This window comes from Salvelinus namaycush, chromosome 26, assembly GCF_016432855.1.
Source record: "Salvelinus namaycush isolate Seneca chromosome 26, SaNama_1.0, whole genome shotgun sequence".
NCBI lineage: Eukaryota > Metazoa > Chordata > Actinopteri > Salmoniformes > Salmonidae > Salvelinus > Salvelinus namaycush.
The window spans coordinates 15,427,020-15,445,852 of NC_052332.1; the positions used below are offsets into that span (position 1 = coordinate 15,427,020).

Here is an 18,833-nt window from a genome sequence, read left to right on the forward strand (position 1 = left end):
CTGTGAAAGAGGCGGCAGTCCAGAAGAGACACAACCTGTACAGAGACAGCATGATCCTGACCAACAGCGACCCCAACCTCCACCTGCTGGGGGAGAGCCCCTCGGTAGACTGGGCCGCCCAGTTCGGTGGCGGGGATGAGGAGCCTGACGAGTCCCCGGAAGGATGTGGCCGGTCCAAATGGCGGCGCAGGCAAGTGGTCTCCATGATCAAGCTGGACGGGATGAGCCCGCTGCCCTACGAGTCGTGCTTGGAGGTACCGGGGGTGGATTTCATCCCCGAGGAGGGGGAGATGGAGGAGGGGGTGGATTTCATCCCCGAGGAGGGGGAGATGGAGGAGGGGGTGGATTTCATCCCCGAGGAGGGGGAGATGGAGGAGGTGGGAGCGACCTCCATGGAACCACAGCCAAAGACCCCCACGGAACTAGAGCCTAATTCCCCAGACAACGTGCAGGAGATCCGTTACCTCATCAACCCGGTGGTGGAGATGGTAGTCCCGGCCTCAGAGGAGGACTTGGCTGTTCTCACCAATGGGACAGAGCCGGGGATGCTGACGCTAGAGGGCGAAGAGGAGGTGACGCTAATCACCACCGTGGTGGAGGAGGTGCACAGGAAGTCACTGCAGTGGAAAAGTGCCCCACAGGAAGTGAGCGAGCAGCTGATAGAAAGAGGTCCATACCAGAAAGCTGAGGGGGAGCTTCAGGAAAAAGGGGAGGCAGCTATTGAGGGCAAGGTAGAGGAGGGCGAGGCGGCCATCGAGAACGCCTTACAGGAAATGCCGATAATGATACAGGAAGAGGTCGGAGACTTACAGGAGGAGAGGCAGGACGAGGTGGAGGCAACCATTGAGGTCGATTCATCCATCGAGGGAGAAGATGAGGCTATCGAGAACGCCATACAGGAAATAGAGATGGCGGTACAGGAAGAGGACGAAGACAGGATAACGGAGTGTGCCGTAGACTCTGACGCTGAGCTGGCCCCACCATTGGCCGACTCCAGCCCCCGGCACCACGATGACAGCGGCTTCCAGTCACTGACCAATGAGGCCTTGGATGAGGGCGAAGCTCAGCCAATGAAGGATGCTCTGAAAACAGGACTCTCTAACCGACCCAGGTGAGGTGGTGGTGATTGTGGAGCAGGGAAACGCTGCACTTCACGACGACTCTGAGACCGGGGAGGACTCTGAAACCAACATTTTATATGAGATTTGAATGGGAAAACAAGGGAGAATATTATTATTTTTATTTTTTTTACCTCATTTTCATTATCTCCAGCACAATACCAGTGTCAACATACCGTATGTGAAAATGGCGCATTTCTACCTGATGATATCATCAAAAGTTTCAAATAAAAAGTTCAAGGGAAAAAAACACTGAGGTTGGCAGTGACGTGGGGAGCAAGAAAATACCCTCCCTTGGGCTAGAAAACTTATTGCAGGTTTTGAAAATCATTTTCTGACTTTGAATCTTACCCTGTGGTGTCACACAGAGAAGCATTTAAATATATATATATATATGTACCCACAGATCATAGGAACGCAGCGTTTTCACATGTAGACACTGGTATGATTCTGGAGATGATGAATATGAGGTTGAAAAAGTTACACTTTACACTACAGATGCCCATGTGTAAGGGCCTTCAGGATATGTTCACAGAGATGCATGGCAGGATAGACGTAACACTTTATGGTGCATGGGTACACACTCACTGGTCACTGCATGACCTCTTACTGAGCACTAGGAGGCACTGTAAGCTGGCTTTTGACACAAACGGCTCTGTTTTATCTCTTTGTCATGACATCTTACTGTAATGGGCATTGTCGAAAACATATCATTATAGAGATTCAGCTATCGTTGCATTCAGGGCTTGGGAGCTCTGCTTTTTAACATGTTTTAACAATGACTTGGCACACTAGTGTATAAAATCAGCCAGAGTGATTTTGTCTTGAAATAAGTTTGTTAAGCCTTGTTATCAACCATTTTATTTTTCATTTTCACAAGCAGCCTTCTGGTATCTTTTCACAGTGCATGACATCAGCATGGCGAGGCACTTGCTTACTTCCTACTTTTCTGTCTGTGTTAGTCTAACCCTTATTTAGTGTGAGGGGAGCTGCTCAACTGGTAGCAGTCACTAGTCTTATTATAGATGCTAGAGGTCCTGCGTCAGCCACAGTGCCACTGCCATGAGCACGCTTACAGTTATTACTAAAGGGACTTGCTCTGCGACGCATCAGAATCTCTGTGGGAGTGTTGTGTAGATGGTTGACAGCACGCTATGTATCTTGTCATGAAGAGGCCTCTGTCAGTCTAAAAACATTGAAAAATGAAGTTGGCTATATGCAATATCTTTTTGAGTGCAGACCCATCACACCTTACTCTTTGTCCACAGTCTCCTCTGGCCACACCAAGGGAATAAACAAAGTCTATATTTGTTTATTTTCCCCACTCTTCAAAATTAGGGAAATTTGATTTATGCTGATTTTTCTATCCATGCTATGTTTATGGTCACTGTATATATTTGTTCTTAACCAGGCTGAGTTTGTAGTCTTGGGGAAAATAGGTCCATGTATCTCTGACTTAAAAGGATAGTTCACTCTGAACTATTCCTTTAAGACGGAGTCCTTCTGTTTCCTTCCTCTATTTATGACAAATACTGTGTGTGTATGGTGCCAATACACTATCCTCGGCCATAGTCTTCATTTTGTGTAAAGCCCTACGCAAGAGCTTTTTATTGATTTGTATTTTGCTATGCATGACAGACTATACTTATATTGATTTGATATGTTTTTTCTATTTCTCATCTATCTAGACTAAAATGGTAAACTGTGTTTAAGCCAATCATCATGTATTTTTTAAATCAAATTAAATGTTAAAAGGTTAGTGGTATTTGTTTTATTACTATCAATAAAATACAACAGTAGTAAGCACATGTTCATATAAAGTCCATTGAGAAGCACCCTTCTAAAAGTGTTTCAGATTAAAAGCAGGCCATTATCTACTTTCACAGTTTACTGTAGATCAATAGGATTTGAAGAAGAAAAAGCTTTGCGTTCATCCATGATTAGGAACAGGAAATATGCCTCAAATGTATTTAGGACAAAGTATACCCCAACCTTTTAGTGCCTATCTCACAAATGATTAACAAGAGCCACATTCGGTTCTCTATGTACCTAAGAGTAATTAAAACACTGTTACCCAATGAGCCTGACAGTTACAACACTCAATCACATGCTTCTGTGCTGTCAGTGGCAATTCCAGGAAATGTCTTGTGACTAGTGCTGACGAAATGCATAATCTCAGTTCCCTCTGCAAGTAGCCTGACCTTGGAGTTAGATGCTAGAATGAGGCCACAGGTTGAACTCGAGCTCTTCTCAAGGGCCATTCTCAAACATATGTCAGTGGATATGCATAGTACAGTAGGTCATACAGGGTAACACAAAAAAAGCATTAACTTCCTGAGACTTATCTTAAATGTACCATGGGTGTGCTCTATGGAAGTCTCCATCTTGCTTTTTACTTCACACACCTCTGCTTTAAGATAAGTAGGGAAGAACCACCTTCCACTTCAGGTAACTTGAAAAGCGACAGTCACAGGGAGAGCTATCGCACATTTAGTGTGCAACAGGGTCAGAATGAAAGACGCTGTGCTCTGAAAAACATATCACATCTTTCTCCAACAGGATAACTAGTGCCTATAGATCTATAGTCCAGGAAAAGGATTATTCTGTTTGATCAGATTTGACCCAGTAGAGGGAACCCTATGAAGTATCCCAGGACAGAGCCCAAGATGACCCCCAGGAAGATCCAGGTGTTGTAGGACATGACGCACAACATCAGCATGTAGCCAAGGGTTACCTGCAGGATGTGCAGGGCTGTCTGGATCCCACGGAGAAGCCATCTGGGTGAAATGAGACAGAGAGAACAGTGTTATTGCAGTAGTCTCTCTGGAGTAATTATATACAGGTGCACCAGTTCATGTTCTCGTCTCTAATGACCTACTCGGCTTTCTTATAATTGATCGGTGATTCATGTAGGCCTGTGAAACCAGGCACTTGCACTCTGGCCAATTTGGGGACCTGGTGGATGAAAGCCAGCGTCCCTGGAACGTGGTAATCACAGACAACTACATGGGCAGGGCTGCTCCTGTGTGAATCCTACCTGTTCGTGGGGGAGCGAGTGGGGGCAGTCTGTTCCATGGGGACCAGAGAGGACTCCGACAGGCTACTGGCTAATGCAGTGCTGCTTCCCCGGCAGTCTGAGGAGTGGAAGGGGGAGGGGCGCTTCCCCAGCCAGATCCTCCACACCTTCAGCAGCTCGTAGAACACGGTCAACAGGAGGACCATGAACACCGACAGCACCATCCCTGCAAACACATTGGCCACAGAGCTTATCGCGGTTGACAGCAATGATGGTCATCAACAGTGGCCCCAACTGTGTCCGTCTGGAACTCAGTGGTGACACCACAGTGTCTGCTATACTCATAGTACTGTAGAGACAACAGCAGTTACTTAATATGAGTGTAAGAAACCAGTGCATGCGTCACTAGGGGCCCTATTGAAACAGGTCTACATAAGCAACAAGTGCATTTGTTACCTGAAACACACTATGCAGAATGGTGGGGCTGAACTGTACTTGAAAAAATATAATGGAGTCAACCAGACAAACGGGTTCTAAAATATATCATTTAGATTCTCCTGAGGGCACAGGTCTGTCAGTGTTAGCCTACCTGCAGGTCCTTGCACATCCCAGAAGTGAAACAGCAGCATCACGCTGCTCCCTGCCTCAAAGGTCATCTGGATGAGAAAAGAGCAATTGTAATACAACAAAGAATATGCACAAGTAAACAGCAGTATACTGCAAGGAAGTGGACCAGATTTGGGACCTGTGCAGGAAATCCTGGTTACATGGACATCCACGTATGTGAAATATAATATATAAAGCTTGGTCAGGTAGATAATGACAACACAGTAAGCCAACCCCCCCCCAAAAGTACTAATGGGTCGTTCCAGATTTCTATCACTTTCTGACTGCACCCCTCTTGATTTGAACGAAACCTTCCAGAAATGTTTGCCCACGGTGGTAGTGGTCAGAAAGTGACTTTTTGGAAAGCCAAAACATTCAGGATAGAGGTGCTCAAAGTTGACACATTTTGCATACCCCACCCTACCATGAGACATGCATGTCTTCATCACTTAAAATGTTTAATGGTTGAGTTTGATATCATTTGAAAGCTTGCAAACAGTGTTGTCAAAATGTTTTCCTTAAAAAACAGTTTAACCTTAACATCAAAACACGTAAACTCTTTCATGTTTATAAACAGTACCAGTCAAAAGTTTGGACACACCTACTCAGTCAAGGTTTCTTTTTTTTTTAAACTATTTTCTACATTGTAGAATAATAGTGAAGACATCAAAACTATGAAATAACACATATGGAATCATGTAGTAACCAAAAAAAAGTCTTTGAGATTATTCAAAGTAGCCACCCTTTGCCTTTGACAGCTTTGCACACTCATGGCATTCTCTCAACCAGCTTCATGAGGAATGCTTTTCCAATAGTCTTGAAGGAGTACCCACATATGCTGAGCACGTGTCTGCTTTTCCTTCACTCTGCAGTCCAACTCATCCCAAACCATCTCAATTGGGTTCAGGTCGGGTGATTGTGGAGGTCAGGTCATCTGATGCAGCACTCCATCACTCTCGTTCTTGGTCAAATAGCTCTTACACAGCCTGGAGGTCTGTTGGGTCATTGTCCTGTTGAAAAACAAATGATAGTGGGACTAAGCCCAAACCAGATAGGATGGCGTATCGCTGCAGAATGCTGTGGTAGCGATGCTGGTTAAGTGTGCCTTGAATTCTAAATAAATCACAGTGTCACCAGCAAAGCACCATCACACCTCCTCCTCCATGCTTCACGGTGGGAATCACACATGCGGAGATCATCCATTCACATACTCTGCGTCTCACAAAGACACGGCAGTTGGAACCAAAAATCTCAAATTTGCCCTCATCAGACCAAAGGACAGATTTCCACTGGTCTAATGTCCATTGCGCATGTTTCTTGGACCAAGCAAGTCTTCTTCTTATTGGTGTCCTTTAGTAGTGGTTTCTTTGCAGCAATTTCAACCATGAAGGCCTGATTCAGGAAGTCTACTCTGAATAGTTGAGCTGTGTCTGTTACTTGAAATCTGAAGCATTTATTTGGGCTGCAATCTGAGGTGCAGTTAATTGACGATTTCTGAGGCTGGTAACTCTAATGAACTTATCCTCTGCAGCAGATGTGACTCTGGGTCTTCCTTTCCTGTGGCGGTCCTCATGAGAGCCATTTTCATCATAGCGCTTGATGGTTTTTGCGACTGCAATTGAAGAAACTTTCAAAGTTCTTTAAATGTTTTGTATTGACTGACCTTCATGTCTTAAAGTAATGATGGACTGTCATTTCTCTTTGCTTATTTGAGCTGTTCTTGCCGTAATATGGACTTGGTATTTTACCAAATAGGGCTATCTTCTGTATACAACTCCTACCTTGTCACAACACAACTGATTGCCTCAATCGATTAAAAAGTTAAGATATTCCACAAATTAACAAGGAACACCTGTTAATTGAAATGCATTCCAGGTGATTACCTCATGAAGCTGGTTGAGAGAATGCCAAGAGTTTGCAAAGCTGTCAAGACAAAGTGTGGCTACTTTGAAGAATCTCAAATATTTTGATTTGTTTAACACTGTTTTGGTTACTACTGGATTCCTTATGTGTTATTTTATAGTTACGATGTCTTCACTATCTACAAATGTAGAAAATAGTACAAAAAGAAAAACCCTGGAATGAGTAGGTGTCAAATTTAAACATCAACTTTCAAATGGTACCATAAAGATGGTTAGAGGTCCACACATCACAGAATGTTCACTTGAGTGGCAATATCCATTGTTTTAAAATTAAACAATCAATCTTCCATAGGAAACCTATTGAAATCATAGACATTTTTATAATAGAATAGACATTCCCATTCAAGTTGACATTCGACGGTGGGTGGACTGGCCAAATCCACTGGCTCCAGGTCATCTATAAGTCTCTGCTAGGTAAAGCTCTGCCTTATCTCAGCTCACTGGTCACCATAGCAACACCCACCCGTAGCACACGCTCCAGCAGGTATATCTCACTGGTCATCCCCAAAGCCAACACTTCCTTTGGCCGCCTTTCCTTCCAGTTCTCTGCTGCCAATGACTGGAACGAATTGCAAAAGAAATTAAAAAATAAAATAAAAAATGCTGAAGTTGGAGACATATCTCCCTCACTAACTTTAACCGTCAGCTGTCAGAGCAGCTTACCGATCGCTGCAGCTGTACACAACCCATCTGTAAATAGCCCATCCAACTACCTACCTCATCCCCATATTTGTTTTTCTGCTCTTTTGCACACCAGTATTTCTATTTGCACATCCTCACCTGCACATCTATCACTCCAGTGTTAATTTGCTAAATTGTAATTACTTAGCCACTATGGCCTATTTAATTGCCTTACCTCCCTACTTCATTTGCACAAACTATATACAGATTTTTCTATTGTGGTATTGACTGTATGTTTGTTTATCCCATGTGTAACTCTGCGTTGTTGTTTTTGTCGCACTGCCTTGCTTTATCTTGGCCAGGTCGCAGTTGTAAATGAGAACTTGTTCTCAACTGGCCTACCTGGTTAAATACATTTAAAATACAAAATCTCTGTGGTACCATTTAAAAGTTGGAATTTAAATTGTAATCCCATTTTAGTACATTTATTAGCCACAACATGGCACCCACCCTGTATAAGAGTTGTCTCAACCAATGGCGAGCGCGATACAAACACCTCAGATAATCTAAAATAGGTCTAAGCTACAACATATGCATAGGTGAAAAAAATCTGAAATGACATGTTTCTAGATAATTGTAGTTTAAGATAAAAAAAAATTGACAACCCTGTTTGTAAGCTTTTCAATTATATCAAATGTTTATATTGTCATGGATGTCTCAAGGTATGCAAAATAGGATTAACTTTGAGCACCGTTATCTCTTGAATGTTTTGAATTCAGGTCCAAAAAGTACCTTTCTGAGCACTTCTACAAAAGGCAAATATGAATGAAAGGTTTCGTTCAAATCAAAGAGGTGATTGAATTCAATTGGATGTACTCTACTATATCACGTGAAAGCAGTCAGCTGTAGATCTGTAGTAAGACGAAATCAAACTCCTTCTCCCCTTGCATCTTGGGGAAGTATACCAAATGCAAAAGTTATGTGGAAATCTCCTTGGATTATAACTTTAGAATTGGTTGATATACTACGACTGTGATATGTGGTTGTGTCACTTAAATATCTTAAAATGAATGCTCTGGATAAGGGCGTCTGTTAAATTACTAAAATGTTTTTAAAAAGTCGATGTATTTCAGAAACAAACAAATATATAGACACACTAAAGCAAGCTGTAGAATCTCAAAACGTCTCCTCATCTGTCCCTCTACCTACATCACGTTTTGCATTCCTTTCAGTTATTTTCAATATATTAGTCACCAACAACAACAAACCACATATACTTAAAACATACACAATCACCACCACCAACAAACCACATATACTTAAAACATACACAATCACCACCAACAACAAACATAAAATACATAGCACAAAGCAACAATGACGTTAAGTTCTTCTAAAAAATTTAACATGTTACAATAAGCAAATAATATAATTCAATCATACTCAGCTCATTACTCTTTTTTACAGATCTCAATTTTTATGTTTTCCTTTATTTTATTTTGGACAATTGGTTTTTATAGTTTTCCTGGCAAATAATCCAACATCTTCCATAAAAAAATAAGAATGAAAATGTGTATATATGAGTTATCAATATATATCCTTTTCCTCTCCCTACCACCCACACAAATTCCTGTAAGTATTCATTTTCACTTAAAGGTTACAAAATAGCACAATAGTATGGACTTACAGGCTACAGAATAACATTATTTAAAAAAATGTATACTTAATTTCACCTGATAAGAGGCAGCAACAACCAGATACTCGGTAGGTTATGGGTTGGCTAACCCCTTCAATAATATATTTGCACATCTCCTATAAACTCGCAGAAACTCGTCAAGTTTGCCCTGGAGGACATATTGTAAGTTAGTCTTTCCAGAGGAAACAACCACAACAGGTTTTGCATTCCAAGACAAATTGCTCTCTGGTCTTCCAACCAAAACCAATAGACCAAGTAGATTGTGGCAATTAAAGACAATGACCACCATTCTTAGAGCACAGATTCTGCTTGTACTGACGTACAATAGCAGTACTATGGAAAGACAGCCATGCTGTCGCATGTGAGCTTATCAGCCAATTTGCTTGTCAAGAGAGCCTACTGTTTCCTAAACTGGATGCAGTGTCTCAAGGCCAGTGAAGGAAAACGAGGTCAGTGAGATAGGTGCATACATACACTTTTTTTCTTCATGAAATTCTCAGCAGGAGCCTTTGCCTGTTTTTATTTTATTTATTTTACCTTTTATTTAACCAGGTACACCAGTTGTGAACAAGTTGTCATTTACAACTGCGACCTGGCCAGGTAAAAGCAAGGCAGTGCGACAAAAACAACACAGAGTTACACATGGGATAAACAAACATACAGTCAATAACACAATAGAAAAATCTGTATACAGTGTGTGCAAAGGGGGTAAGGCAATAAATAGGCCATAGTGGCGAAGTTATTACAATTTAGAAAATTAACACTGGAGTAATAGATGTGCAGATGAGGATATGCAAGTAGAAATACTGGTGTGCAAAAGAGCAGAAAAACAAAAACAAATATGGGGATGAGGTCGGAAGTTGGTTGGAGGGGCTATTTACAGATGGGCTGTGTACAGCTGCAGTGATCGGTAAGCTGCTCTGATAGCGGACGCTTAAAGTTAGTGAGGGAGATATGTCTCCAACTTCAGTGATTTTTGCAATTCGTTCCAGTCATTGGCAGCAGAGTGAAGGAGGCTTTGTTGCGAAATAGGAAGCCGATTCTAGATAACATTTTTGGATTGGAGATGCTTAATGTGAGTCTGGAAGGAGAGTTTACAGTCTAACCAGATATCTAGGTATTTGTAGTTGTCCACATATTCTAAATCAGAACTGTCCAGAGTAGTGATGCTAGACGGGCGGGTTCGGGTAGCGATCGGTTGAAGAGCATGCATTTAGTTTTACTAGCATTTAAGAGCAGTTGGAGGCCACGGATGGAGTGTTGTATGGCATTGAAGCTCATTTGGAGGTTTGTTAACACAGTGTGCAAGGAAGGGCCAGATGTATACAGAATGGTGTCATCTGCGTAGAGGTGTATCAGAGAATCACCAGCAGCAAGAGTGACATTGATATATACTGAGAAAAGAGTCGGCCCGAGAATTGAACCCTGTGGCACCCACATAGAGACTGCCAGAGGTCCGGACAACAGGCCCTCCGATTTGACACACTGAACTCTATCTGAGAAGTAGTTGGTGAGGCAGGCGAGGCAGTCATTTGAGAAACCAAGGCTATTGAGTCTGCCGATAAGAATGTGATTTATGGAAAGATATAGCCCATGATCCATTTTCAGATTTGAATAATGTAGTGACATAAGATACATTGTGGACATCCAATTAGGCATTTGGTCTATGTATGGCTCAAAGCATTCAACCTCTTACATAACATAGCTGGTCACTTTCCATATACTAGTGACCGAAAGGTTGCAAGATCGAATCCCCAAGCTGACAAGGTAAAAATCTGTCGTTCTGCCCCTGAACAAGGCAGTTAACCCACTGTTCCTAGGCCGTCATTGAAAATAAGAATTTGTTCTTAACTGACTTGCCTAATTAAATAAAGGTTTAAAAAATAAGTAAAAAATATGATAAAGTATCAAGAGCGCCAGCAGCACTCACATTACAGTAGCCTACAACATGTTCGTTCGCGCGCTCTCTCTCTCTCTCTGTCATGCAAAACAGTTAAATGGTGTAATGCTCTGCAAAAGTATTACCTACATATGATTGTGTTGTATCACCAAAACAACAAATGCAACAACACTATGCGAAGAAACTACTTACAGACATGATTGATCAACTTGAGCAGACAAATAGGAGATTTGGGGGGGGGTCTCCTCAGGCCCTTTCACTCCCCATCACCGACGAGAGCGAACTAGAGACGTTGTTTTGACGGGATTTAGTTGCATTCCACTTCTTCTCGTTTCTGACCGTAGGGCAGCAGGCTACCATAAACATGCTTCTGTCCTGCACAGTGTGACAATGAGGCCGCGGCACCACATGACGTTATAAAATGTCGCAAGGGTAGATGGTAGATGTAGTCTTGTGCACATCATTAATTTGCAAAGCAGATAGACGCAATCCGCAGCAATGTGTAGGAAGGAGATTCCTAGATGTGTAGTGTCGGTGGAAAAAGTTGTGTGTGTAAACTGTAGGGGTCCCCATGGTGCTGGAGATCAGAGATGCCCAGTGAGAGAAAGGCAGGTTGAGGTTGCCAGGATCAGAGTAGTGCAGAAGGTGTCATATGCTGAGGCAGGGAAGATAGTAGTAGAGGAAGATGAGTCCAGGGGCAGGTTGAGAGATCGTGAGTAGGTCGAGGCCAGTAGAGAGTGATAGGAATAACATGGGCTTTAGTAAGATAGTTTTTTGGGGCGTTCATGGCCAGCAATTCTACCACAGAAATGGAACGCAAATGACAGAGGATAGATGTTGTGGTGGCAGTTGCAGAGAAGTACTTGGGTTTACGAGATTTCACTGCATTCACAACGTGTAATGAATTCATACTACAGAATAGTAGGCGGTGGCATGCACCTATAACATTTGTTTGCGGACCGCCATAAAACAAGGATACAATCTCAGTATATCCACTTACATTCGAATGTGATAGCTAAATCTACATTTAGGCATAATCCATAGTCTAATAATGCATACGAAAGGATAGGCATATTGCAAAGTGTTGTTTTATAATTACCATGCTTCTCCGGTTGATCTAGCTACTAAAAATATTCAAGGTAAAAAAGTATGCCTACATTGTAACTCAATATTATGCCCATAACTGATAACAATGTAACTTTGAAAACCAGCAACATTTGACGTCAATATTCTTATCGGGATACGCTCCATCATGATACAAACGACGTAAATTGGGCTTGTTCGACATTGCAGGCGACTGCCGACTGACTGATCCACAAAGAACATTGTATCATAAATAACTACTCATTATTATTTGTAGATCAGTGAGTCATACTTGACGGGTCTGATCCCCTCGAACACGGCCAATGTCTTCCTTTTACCTCTGCCGCCTCGACCAATAGCATCAAGAGGTATCCTCAAAGCTTGTTGTTGTGTGTAGTAGACTGCTTGCTAAGTAAGTAGCCACCAAAGAAGCTGAGCACCGTCTGATTTGGTTTCTCCCTGGGGTTTCATCGACGGTTTGGTTGAAAAAACCCTTTGGGTCGGGAGACAGACGTTGTCCGTGTAACTGGGACTGACACGGAAGAGGAGGGTTGTGTTGCAATACGAAGCAGACATCACCAATGGCTCCTCTTTGTTAATTAGCTAGCTAAATTAGCTAACTAGCCAGCTAAGCTGATGGAGTTCCTTCCTGTCATTTTGAGTATACGCCTGATTATAGACTGGGAAATCACGCTAGTGAACAGAAGAGGAGCTTCGTGTGTGATTCAAAGTTTATGGACATAGCTAGATAGCTTACAAGCTAGCTACACCTACAGATGTCTATTGTGGCAAAGTTCTCAACAATCTCTAACGTACCCGGTGGTTCTCTTGTTAGGCTCGCTAATTATTGATCCTGCCAGGGGTAACATGCAAGGAACCTGATTGTTGTTGTCAATTAGCTATTTTGACAGCTAAGCCCATCAACTGTAGTGGAGACAACCAGTTGTCAAGTCTGAACTATTGTGCTTGTCCATGAGGCCACCCCATGCAGGTTCCCGGGAGAAGAAATGCATTGATGATATGATTTTTCAGGGACTTCATTGAGAGCACAGGAACACCCACTTGTGTACAGACGTGTCAAAGATTAAATGGGTGCAAAGCTGTTTTGCTGGCCACAGGGTTCTCCTGGCATTGCCATGCTGCTGAGAGCCCTACTCCTTACAGGCCTTCTTAGCTGGGCCAATGGCCAGGAAGGTCAGGCCATGTTACCTGAAGAAAAGAGCCAAATCAGGTGAGATAACAACCGTGTGTGATCACTCTCCAGCATTGCGCAATGCCCACCTTTTACTGAGTGGCGAGGTCTGTGCTGTGAAGACGAAGGGACTAAATCATTGAACACACCAACACTTTACCTATCCGACATCTTGTCTGTTAGAAATGACTTGGTTATGTTGATCTAGTATATTTCTTTCTGTTACAGGGACCAGATCGTTGAGATGTTCGATCATGCCTATGGCAGCTATATGGTAAGTCTGTCTGACCACATCATTTATAATAATACATCAGATGTATGCCATTTTGCATTATTATTGTCACTTTCAACTACATTGGGCAGAATTGGATGTTTCAGGCCATAGCTATGGTTGTCTGTCTGTTACTGACCATGTAGCTGGCCAGGGCATGCTTCTGTTAACTGTTTTGTTGATATTGTATTATTGCTCAAACAGCTCTCTGACTTGACTGTGTGCCATCCACTCGGGCCTATACTTCTAAGTTCAAAAGTATTTAAACAAATGTTCCTCCTAATTAGTATGTGTACCGTACCCTGACTGCACCTGTTCCCTGATTCTGCCACAGAAATATGCGTACCCAGCAGACGAGCTGATGCCCCTGAGCTGCAGGGGGAGGGTGCGGGGTCTGGAGCCCAACAGAGGAGACATCGACGACTCTCTGGGGAAGTGAGTACAGCCGCACGTTTCTCAATATGTAACGCTCATGGGAAAAGGAAATGCATTTGGACTTGATGTGGGAAAGCCTGTTATACTCTGTTTGACGTGACCTATCCGAAGCCCCTCTGGTTCTTCCTTAAGACCTTGTATGTAACACTTAGGCTGGAAACACAATAGATGATGACTATGGTGAAGCTGACATGGAGCAGGATCGAGTTTGTGTTGTGTGTGTGTGTGCATAAGTTCATCCTCCTGACCTGGGTCATATTCATTAAGCACCAAATGGAAGAAGACGGGCTGAAACAGGGCGGGACTATCTGAACTTGTCCAATAAGAAACTACAGTTTTCAAGGTTTTGTTGCAAACATTTTTGCTGTGGTGTACCCTAACAAATATAACCTTGTTTTCTCCTAGGTTCTCCCTCACTCTGATTGACACCCTGGATACTCTGGTGGTGAGTATCTGATCCTGTCTGTGTGGCTATAATTGTAGTCAGCTGTAGTACCACAAATGTCTATAGAGAAATCAATGAGAAAATGGGATATATTTTCACGACAACCCCTCAGAGCCACACACATAAAGTAAATGGCAGTATAGATGAAATGGATAGCCCTTTCTAATGGTTCTGGAAACCCTAGCAAAAATCATTGAAATGTAGTAATTCACAGGAATAATTCATGTTTTTTTTCAGGCAAGTTCATCATTTGTTTAGTCTAAGTATTTAAACACCTATTTGTTCAGTCTTTTCCCCTATTAACGAATGTTGCTTGTCCGTGTTTCCAGGTGTTGAACAAGCTGGACGAGTTTGAGGATGCAGTGAGGAGGACATTGAGGGATGTCAGGCTGGACAACGATGTGGTGGTGTCTGTGTTTGAGACCAACATCCGAGTCCTGGGGTACGAACCTATACAATGCATTGTCTCACTACGGCACCGTCGTTCTCCAAAATCGTGCATGATACTGGTTCAAATGTGTAATTGGACATTATGTTCTAATAACTGTACGACTTTATCATATAGTGCTGTCAGTGTTTAGATGAATAGGAAATTGTCCGGACATTGCCACGTGCTTACCACACTATCATCTTGCTCACCACACCATCATCTTGCTGTCCCTACAGGGGCCTGCTGGGGGCGCATACGATGGCGGACATGCTCCGTCAGCGGGGGGAGAGGATGCAGTGGTACGGAGATGAGCTGCTCCACATGGCCAAGGAGCTGGGCCACAGACTGCTGCCTGCCTTCAACACTACCAGTGGCCTTCCCTACCCCAGGGTAACACACCTCACTCTCCACATGTCTGCTTTTCGCCGTTCCCCTGGGTGCAAAGCCTTGTTAATCAGAACTCTGTTTTTCCACAATGTCGGAAAAATACCAAACGATTCAGGTCTGAAAGGAGTGACCAGCTGAATGTGAATAGAAGATTCAAAGTGATTTCAAGATAAGCGTTGTAGTTGTATAATTATCTGACAATACGCATGTAGTGCATACAACATACCGTTTTGCATTTTTGTGTGTAGATCAGCTTTAATATTGCAGATATTATTTTAAATAAATATATTAACCCCACAAAATATATATTATTTTAAATAAATATATTAACCTCCCAAAATATATTGGGGATTGGAAATGATGCAGACAATTACATTGCCACAAAATGTTTTATTAAAAAATAAATAATAATGTCCTTTATTATTTTCCCCGAACCCTAGGACTAGATATTGGCTAATAAAACAACAATACTTACCCTTCCACTTCGAGTTTATACATTCTACATACAGTTCTCAGACAGTATATTTTACATTTAGTAATCTTTTGTTTTTAGTCCCAGCCTTCAGCTAACCTCAACCCCTCCCATCTGTCTCTAGCAGCCATATATTTTTCCGCTGCGATGTTTCACAAAAGTTCTGAACCTTTCTATTCTCATAGTTTCTCATAGTAAATGAAAGATAAACACCTTTGCTAAGAGTATTATTCATCGATTTGACTATGACTTTTCAAATCACCCAGCAGTGCTATTTGCAGAGTTAGCTCCAAGTAAATCAGCCATTCCCCAACCTGTGACCAAAAACAAGCTACATATGGGCAGTACCAAAACAAGTGATCTAATGATTCTGTCTCTTCAAACCACAATCGGTAGAGATGGTTGTATCCCCCATATATATATATATATATAAGATTTTAATGGTTGCAAGAATTTTGTATAGTAGTTTAAATAAAAAAACTCAAGTTTTGAATCCGTCATCGTTTTGTGTATCAGTTCATAGACCATGTGCCATGGAATATGTACATCGAAAATCTCCCAAGTATTTTGCAACCTGTATGATGCAGGTGTAAATGTTTTGGTCCTTAAATGAACTTTGGTCTGCAGGGCCGACAGACAAGTTCCTTACCTTCTCCCATTTCCACTTACCTCTTCCATTTTTGCATAATGCTGCAATCATTTGGTTGTAATTTTGGATAGAGCAGACATTTCCATATAATTTTGTTAGCTGCATGTGTGACGCAACTCCACCAGTCTTATTTACAAAGATTATACCGTTTAAAAAATAAAAATCAATTAGTAAATTTGAGTTTAACCATAATATTTGTTCAGTCTTTTCTGGTGGATTAAACTGAAATTGCAACCAGCTTTCTATTGCTTGTTTTAAAAATAGCGCTATTTTGGAGATAATGAAAAATTGTAATCTAAATGAAGGGATAAAGGCCATTCTTGGATACGGGGTGAGCCATTCTTACTTATCTGCTAGAGAACCAGTTTGTATTCAAGTATAGTTTTTGTATGACTGAAGCCTTTAGTGAGATGTCCAATGCTTTAATATTTAATCATTTCTTCCCTCTGAATTCATATTAATTATAGAAATAGGCCCAATTAATTGACTGGCTTGCCGTTCCAAATAAAGTGCTCATAAGTGCTCATTTGCTCATATAATTTAAAAAACAAGTCTATAGGTGTAGGCAGGCCCATAAGTAAATAGGTAATATGGAATATGACTAAAGACTTAATCAGCGTGATTTTTTTTCTCCACAAATACACTACATGACCATCTCATTCCAAAATCATGGGCATTAATATGGAGTTGGTCCCCTCTTTGCTGCCATAACAGCCCCCGCTCTTCTGGGAAGGCTTTCCACTAGATGTTGGAACATTGCTGCGGCGACTTGCTTCCATTCAGCCACGAGTATTAGTGAGGCCGGGGACTGATGTTGAGCGATTAGGTCTGGCTCGCAGTCGGCGTTCCAATTCATCCCAAAGGTGTTCGATGGAGGTGAGGTCAGGGCTCTGTGCAGGCCAGTCAAGTTCTTCCACACCGATTTTGACAATCCATTTCTGTATGGACCTCGCTTTGTGCACGAGGGCATTGTCATGCTGAAACAGAAAAGGGCCTTCCCCAAACTTTTGCCACAAAGTTGGAAGCACAGAATCGTCTAGAATGTCATTGTATGCTGTAGGGTTAAGATTTCCCTTCACTGGAACTAAGGGGCCTAGCCCGAACCATGAAAAACAACACCCGGACCATTATTCCTCCTCGACTAAACTTTATAGTTGGCACTATGCATTGGGGCAGGTAGCTTTCTCCTGGCATCCACCAAACCCAGATTTGTCCATTGGACTACCAGATGATGAAGCGTGATTCATCACTCCAGAGAACGCGTTTCCACTGCTCCAGAGTCCAATGGCGCCACGCTTTACACCACTCCAGAAGACACTTGGCATTGCGCATGGTGATTTTAGGCTTGTGTGCGGCTGCCCGGCCATGGAAACCCATTTCATGAAGCTCCTGACAAACAGTTTTTGTGCTGACGTTGCTTCCAGAGGCAGTTCGGAACTCGGTAGTGAGTGTTGTAACCAAGAACAGACACATTTTACACGCTTCAGCACTCAACGGTCACGTTCTGTGAGTTTGTATGGCCTACCACTTCGCGGCTGAGCCATTGTTGCTCCTAGATGTTTCCACTTCACAATAACAGCACTTACAGTTGACTGGGGCAGCTCCAGCATGGCAGAAATTTGATGAACTGGCTTGTTGGAAAAGTGGCATCCTATGACGGTGCCACGTTAAAACTCAATGAGCTCTTCAGTAAGGCCATTATACTGGCAATGTTTTTCTATGGAGATTGCATGGCTGTGTGCTCGATTTTATACACTGGCTGTGGCTGAAATAGCCGAAACCACACATTTTAAGGCGTATCCACATACTTTTGTAAATATAGTGTATGTTTGTAAACTTACCATTTTAAGAAGTACCCTGATAATTGAGTGTACATATAGCTGTACCATGATATTTGCACCGTTAAGCATACTGTAGCTGCGACTAAGTAAACCTCTAATTGTCCTCCAATGTTCCACCCGCTAAAACCTCTCCCCATCCCAAAGTGGGTTGTCAACCCAGTGGGTGGCTGACCATCCCTGTACACATGGGTCCTTTAAGACAGGTATTCCCAAACTAGGGTACGGCAATGCCGTCAGGGGTACGCCAAATAAAAATGTGATTCACTTTTTATTTATTTTTTCTTCTTTTTAAAAAAAATCTTCACATTTTCAAACAGTCCATTTATATTTTCCAACGGGGCTATACATTTGAGTGAAGTTTTTGTCGACTGAGTAGCCTTGTTTTCACTGCCTAAAATGAAACCATCTAGTGTTCAGCGAAATAATACAATGTCAAATACAGGTAGCCTAGTCAAATAATTAACATCCAATCACATTAACCGTTACTCTCTCGCGGGAATTGCACTTAACGGTCTGTATGTAGCCAAATGTAGCTGCTGCTCATGTTGGTATCTACTGATGGCGCAAAAGCCATGACAGGGAGACATAGTGGAGTAGTAACACGCGTGCAAGCAGTTGCTCCCGACGCCACTTGGGTACACTGCAGCATCCACAAGAGAGGCCAAGGGAGCTTGAAAGACATTTTGGACACTACAGTGAAAATGGTTAACTTTGTTAAAGCAAGGCCCCTGAACTCTCGTGTATTTTCT

The 18,833-nt window shown here is 42.4% G+C and overlaps 3 protein-coding genes across 6 annotated transcripts in view; 2 read left to right on the plus strand and 1 right to left on the minus strand.

The window, feature by feature from the left end:
* Positions 1-2,877, plus strand: part of LOC120021892 (protein Niban 2-like) — a 57,192-nt gene extending 54,315 nt beyond the window's left edge. The window contains exon 13 of the mRNA XM_038965731.1: positions 1-2,877. Within this exon, the coding sequence (XP_038821659.1) occupies positions 1-1,115 (1,115 nt within the window). The 3' untranslated portion in view covers positions 1,116-2,877.
* slc31a2 (solute carrier family 31 member 2) lies at positions 2,878-12,470 on the minus strand. 2 transcript variants are annotated; one of them, XM_038964832.1, is made up of 4 exons: positions 12,301-12,470; positions 4,724-4,790; positions 4,156-4,360; positions 2,878-3,895 (listed from the first exon to the last, which is right to left on the minus strand). In XM_038964832.1, exons 1-4 carry the CDS (start codon positions 12,322-12,324, stop codon positions 3,730-3,732), a joined length of 462 nt encoding a protein of 153 aa, XP_038820760.1. In that variant the 5' UTR covers positions 12,325-12,470; the 3' UTR covers positions 2,878-3,729. The 2 variants fall into 2 exon arrangements, with proteins under 2 accessions (XP_038820760.1, XP_038820761.1); XM_038964833.1 differs by lacking the exon at positions 12,301-12,470 and adding an exon at positions 11,072-11,262.
* The window catches only part of LOC120021188 (ER degradation-enhancing alpha-mannosidase-like protein 3), a 20,158-nt gene continuing 13,641 nt past the window's right edge, over positions 12,317-18,833 (plus strand). For 2 of the 3 annotated variants that reach the window (XM_038964828.1, XM_038964829.1), the window contains exons 1-6: positions 12,318-13,193; positions 13,383-13,428; positions 13,760-13,860; positions 14,266-14,305; positions 14,635-14,747; positions 14,972-15,125. In XM_038964828.1, the coding sequence (XP_038820756.1) occupies positions 13,051-13,193; positions 13,383-13,428; positions 13,760-13,860; positions 14,266-14,305; positions 14,635-14,747; positions 14,972-15,125 (597 nt within the window). In that variant the 5' untranslated portion in view covers positions 12,318-13,050. Of the gene's footprint in view, positions 13,194-13,382; positions 13,429-13,759; positions 13,861-14,265; positions 14,306-14,634; positions 14,748-14,971; positions 15,126-18,833 lie in introns of all 3 variants that reach the window. The other variant, XM_038964830.1, reaches the window with a different exon arrangement.

Coding starts and splice junctions, on each gene's coding strand:
- slc31a2 (XM_038964832.1), bottom strand. CDS start 12,324: ATGCTATTGGTCGAGGCGGCAGAG. Junction 4,791..12,300: donor TATTGGTCGAGGCGGCAGAG/GTAAAAGGAAGA, acceptor TTTCTCATCCAG/ATGACCTTTGAGGCAGGGAG. Junction 4,361..4,723: donor GGATGTGCAAGGACCTGCAG/GTAGGCTAACAC, acceptor ATGTGTTTGCAG/GGATGGTGCTGTCGGTGTTC.